The 5,757-nt window shown below is 47.3% G+C and overlaps 2 protein-coding genes across 2 annotated transcripts in view; one reads left to right on the forward strand and one right to left on the reverse strand.

The window, feature by feature from the left end:
• SARC_06094 (hypothetical protein) overlaps window positions 1-1,464 on the forward strand; it is an 8,517-nt gene extending 7,053 nt beyond the window's left edge. Inside the window, exon 10 of the mRNA XM_014300020.1 lies at window positions 662-1,464. Within this exon, the coding sequence (XP_014155495.1) occupies window positions 662-892 (231 nt within the window). The 3' untranslated portion in view covers window positions 893-1,464. The remainder of the gene's footprint in view (window positions 1-661) is intronic.
• Window positions 1,465-2,055: 591 nt separating this feature from the next.
• SARC_06095 (hypothetical protein) lies at window positions 2,056-5,629 on the reverse strand (the record flags this gene model as incomplete). Its single annotated transcript, XM_014300021.1, has 4 exons — window positions 2,056-3,939; window positions 4,514-4,704; window positions 5,049-5,489; window positions 5,537-5,629. The coding sequence occupies 4 exons, from the start codon at window positions 5,627-5,629 to the stop codon at window positions 2,154-2,156; spliced, it is 2,511 nt and encodes an 836-aa protein (XP_014155496.1). The 3' UTR covers window positions 2,056-2,153.
• Window positions 5,630-5,757: the final 128 nt, after the last annotated feature.

Genomic DNA, 5,757 nt, shown 5'->3' on the forward strand with positions numbered 1-5,757 from the left:
ATATATATATATATATATATATATATATATATATATATATATATATATATATATATATATATATATATACATATATATATATATATATATATATATATATCTATATAAATGTCTATGCATGTCTATATATTTATTTAATATGCGACTGTTATACCCATGTCCGATGGCAAGGCGGTTGTGGTAAATGTGGAGGTAGACACTACACACTGTGCAATAGATAGATGTAGTGATCGTTGTGCTTGTGGATGTAAGAAAGTTTGTAGGCACATCTGGGATACATACTTACATACATCCTCGAATACATTATCGCCCACACGCAGTACACTATAGAACGTATTGTTTTCATCTTGCAGGTAAAGTGTGACCTGCGTACGTGAGATGCTAGCCTGAACTTCGGTCTTTAACGGCGACTCAACACACCATTGACAAACACATCTGTGATATATATATGCAAAAGCAATATTACCCCCACGCGCACACAGGACACTGCAATGAATCATTTAGATCAAATGCACATCTGTGATACATATACCTCTTCCTTCCTTCTTTCCTTCCATACCTTTATACTTATATATTTATATATATATACTTATGTACTATAAACTTATATACTCATATGCTTATATTATTATTACTCAATTTCATTACCACACGCCCACAGCACACAATGGAATGGAGCATCCCCATCATAGACGCGTCTTCACCGACGGGAAGTATGGAGATGAGCGCACCCGCCAGACACGCAGACGACTTCTTCCCTATCCATTGCACGTTTGTATCATCAACGACGTTCTCGGGCATACAGATAGAAGCGGTGATAGGGGAAGGCAACACACAGACACCCTTCTCAACAGAGACGACCTTTTGCGTGGATTCGTTCCAGGTGGTATAGGCAGAGACCGCGTGCCATGTCGCAGTGTGTGCTACATGTTCATGCTGCTGTAGGTAGAAGTAGGTAGGAGTCTCGCACGAAGGGATCCTCCGGGGTGTATAGAGGGAGGAACCGGGTATGGCTGTACGTACGTGAGGTCAGTGGTAGGATATAGTACACGGGTAAGGTGGCTGTTAGGCAGTTGTGTAGGGGGTAGTGCCTGGTGATGACCTGTCTTAGTCCCAAATCGGTTTTAGGGTCACCTCCACTAAAAGCACTTCATGTATAGTATGTATATTATGTATAGTATGTAGTTGGGCGTCGGACAGGCAGAAGCCGACAAACCAAGATCACCAATGGCATAGTTCCAATAAAGCAATCCTCCCTGTGTTAACGCGTTTCAATCTGTTAGCGTACTAGATAACAGCCGCCGTCTATCTGATCTGCGTATACGTCCGACTTCTCAGGGAGGCTCCACAGGTACCCTTGGGTCGTTGTGAGTGTTTGCACACACACACTCGTGGTGGGGCTATTGAGCGAGTACATTTATACATATAAGAAATAAATCACGGCAGAGACGCCGTAAAGACCAGAAACGTGTTTTTTTTTTTGCTTTTACGAGTTTGGGTTGAAACGGACTTATCCTCCCCCCACTCCCTTCCAAAGCCTCGGTTCGGTGTTGGGTTGTGGGACGGTCTCGACCTTGTCGTACTTGTATGGATGGGACTTTGTAGGGGGGTTCACATAGGCCTAAAGCGCGACGGACAGATCTCATTCATGGTGAGAATAAGGGTTTGCTACGCTTTCAGTAATAAAATTGAACAGTGCAAACAGGATAAGTTCGGTATCCTGGAGACATTCGCGTGCTTTGGCATATGCGGCTAAACTAGTCACATATGACAGGTTATTCAAACGTCAGAGGGCCTTACAAGAAGAGACCAGGTCACACTTCTGTTGTGGGAATTTGTACTGCACGAGCGCTCGTTTCAGGCATAGGCAGATATATACTGCAAATGCAGTCAAGGTATATATCAGCCTTGTAAATCGTACGTACGTATAATAACCAAGTATTTAATCAGCTACAGCTATATATACATTATAGTCAAGGTATATATTAGCCCCCAAAATCGTACGTATGTATAAAAACCAAGTTTTTAGTCAGCTATAATTATATATACATTACAGTCAAGGTATATATTGGCCCGTAAATCTTACGTGCGGTATATAAACCAGGTTTTCATTCAGCTACAGTTCACGTACATGCCTATAGTCAAGGTATACGTTAGCTCCCGAAAAACCCCAATATACTCGCTTGCACGCCGCCGCTCTTTTTCCCCGCCTGTTTCCTTCTTTGGGCCTTAGCCTTGCGCTGCGCTGGTTCTACGGCACGCACTCCATCCCCACCCCCTCCACGTGTTCTATTAATAGCACCCAATCCAATACCATCCCCACCCGTTCTATTAATAGCATCCGATCCATTGCCAATACTCCCCCCGTTCCTCCCTATCCCCATCCCTACCATCTGCTTCGTGGACTTGTCCCGCTTGGTAATAGTCCCCTGTTTCTGTTGCGCTTGGCGGCGCTTCACTTGTCCTCTGCGCTCAGACGCCAACAAACTTTTGTCCATCATGCGTGCTGCAAAGATAGCCGCCTCATCTCGACTACTGATAGCAGGCTTGCGTCTACCCACCTTATCCGTACCTGCACTATCTGCACCTACAACCTCCACACCTACATTCCCGGTGCTATGCGTAGCTGTGCTGCCTACCGTCACAGTTGCATCCCTGTGGGGCATAGCCTTGCCTGTGTCTCCGGATGAGCTTATACCCACCGACGTACCACCCGCATCCCCTACTACCACAGTGCCGAATGTGTTGACGCTCGTTGTAGCACCTAACTCTCCCACTGTCCTCGACTGCTCTCGCACATGTGTGTTGTTAACATCTCCATCCCTATCCTCCTGGACTGCACCCGTTGGCCCTTCCGCAAGGTCCACAGGTGCAGGTACTGCAGGCGAGGACTGTCCTGTTTCAGCCGCTGGGGGGTCGTTACCTGCACCAGCAGCTGTAGCGGTAGCTGTAGCAGCGGTAGTCGCAGAAAAGAACGCGGTAAGCTTCTTCTGTGCGGCAAAGGGCTGTGTGCGCCTGGTGCCTGCATGGTTCTTGTCCAGTGTTATATTCCTCGGTAGTTTCCACTGGCTCCACTGCGTCGTCGTCGTTGAGCTACGCCTGCACACATAGGCACGTGCACAGGCACAGGCACAGGCACGGGGACACATGCACGGACTAGTACATGGACGTGCACGAGTACAGAGGGTCTCTGTAGTGGCGTGTGCGGCCGATTCCTTTTCACGTGCCTGTGCGTCTCTAAGAGGTTGAGAACTGACATCCGTCTTTGCACACGCACACGCACACGCACACGTACGGCTACAACACCTTGCCCCGTCTCTATCCTGCAGCAGCAAGCACACCGGGAGATGGTCCGAGAACTTCGGTGGCGTGTAGATCATCCCCGTATGGGGGGCTATTATATGGAACTCGTAGGCCTTTCTTGGGGCCTCCATCATGCCACTGCCATCGAACGGCGCCGGGACAAACAGTCCCCCCGCAGTCACACAGTGCATGGCGTCGGCTTGCCCTGGCACCTTAAAAGACGGTACTGTGGGTGCTATAGGGCCAGGTGTACCTACTGCGATAGACTGGGCTTCAAGGCGTGTTACTGCGAGTTCTTGTCCAGGACCAGTGTTTGTGGTATCCGTGGTATGTGAATGTTCGGTACTTTCCTGATTCGGGTTGTCGGTAGTCGAGCGGGTGGGTTGATCCTGAATACTTCTCTGCGCGGCGGTTGCTAGGTTGCTCTCCCCGTTGCAGGTTTTTTGTATTGTTTCTTCAGAGCTTTTTATCTGTGGATACACCTGGACATTAACTTCTGGGCTGATCCTGCCCTGCACCTTGTCTTCAACTTCTGGACCGGGTCTTCCCTGTAGCGCATGTCCAATAGAGGCACACTGTTGAAAGAGAGGTCTGTCTACCATGATGAAGTCGATGCGAGCTCCCTCATTAAAATACCTGTACACAGAAGACATAACAGCGGATGAGTATAACCAAGAATGTGTATAGTTCAATTACCCAAATCAAGAAAACACAGCACCCCCTCAATATATTATATACACCGGTGGCCTACACTATGCATAGCCTAACTGACCGCACACACACACACACACACACCACCACACACACTCATTGTAATCTCTGCACACGTGCACTAGTACAACGGATGAGCACACAAGAGAATCACTGTAAGCATACACGCACAAACCGCACACTCGCACACCTTCAGTAGATACGCAGCAAGAAATATAGATATATGTATATATCTTAATATATGTATATATATATATGAGTACGCAAAACGCGCTCTCGCATGCGGATGGAATACCGTGAACATGTCGACGATATCATCTATCATCCCGAAAAGATGAATCAGAACACACACACACACACATCCGTAAACTAGCACATGTGCAGCAGATGCGTACATACACAAATACACACACACACGCACACACATACGTACGCATACACACACACACGCACACGCATACGGACGCATACACACAACTCCACACATATAACAGCCTACCTTCTATTCGTATACTGTTCAAAGCACGTGAAACGCTCTCGCGCGTCTGGATGGAACGCGGTGAAGCTGTCCACCATATCATCTTCTGAGATCAAACCGTTTAACCATTTCTGGTTGAAGAGGCTCGAATACGAGGACCCAAACGCAGCCAGGCTGTACTGTTCACGCTCAGTCAGTACCAGGCCACCACCCTGCGAATGGGATATGGGTTATAAGTGCTGAGGGTGTTAATGTATGCATATATATATATATATATATATATATATATAAGAAAAAGCCAACAACGCTTACAACGTATACTTTCACTCGTCTCTGCTGTTACAGTACAAGTGTCATCGACATTGTACCGTATGTCCACCACATACTAAAGGAACAGTATAGCGAGGTACAACGAACACATGAATTCGGTTATGCACGGTCTGTGGTAATAATATAGGTATAAACGAGTACATAAATACATACACAAGCGAATATACCTTTTTAAGACCATGGACATATTAACATATTCATATATGCCAACACAAAAAGAACACACCTTCTCCAAACACTCAGACCACTGTTTGACTGTGAGTTCGTGCCTGCACGTCTCTATATCACACGACCCGGTGTTGGGCGTGTGTGTGTGTGGGTGGGTGTGTGGGTGTGGTTGTATGCGGCCACCTGCAGTCCAGCCATCCGTCCCATCCAACCCCCTCGCGCCATCTGGTACACTTTCCCAGTCATTTGTCCGTGCATCCCCATCTCTATCTCCATCTCTATCTGCATGTATCTCTGTATCTGTCTCGGCTGGTGTTTGTGTCTGAGCCAGATGTCTCTGTGTGTGGTTGGGTGCGCGCGTGCTGAGTGTTGTCTGCAGGCTGTTCGGTACCAGCGCCACTTCCACATCGTCCCACTCACCCACCATAAAGCTCCCAGCCGCCCGAGCCAAACTGTCGAAGCGTTTGCCCAGCCATTTCTTACCGCAGGCGGATTCTACCTACATGTACGTGTCAACGACTCTGAGATAGGCAGATATATATGAACCCGTGCGTGTTCTGTGTGGAGTGTTGGTCGCAACATAACAATCCATTCGCTTGTAATTTCCACATGCAATTTGCCGTTCGTGATCATTGTCATAGCGTTTAGTCCCCACAGTATGGGTGTATACGGATACTTGCACATAGTTGCGTGGATTGGGTGTGTAGGGTTGAGTGCAGGCGTACTGATTGTTCTGTGTGTGTCGTTTGTAATGATTGTATAATAGC

This window comes from Sphaeroforma arctica, assembly GCF_001186125.1.
Source record: "Sphaeroforma arctica JP610 unplaced genomic scaffold supercont1.421, whole genome shotgun sequence".
NCBI lineage: Eukaryota > Ichthyosporea > Ichthyophonida > Sphaeroforma > Sphaeroforma arctica.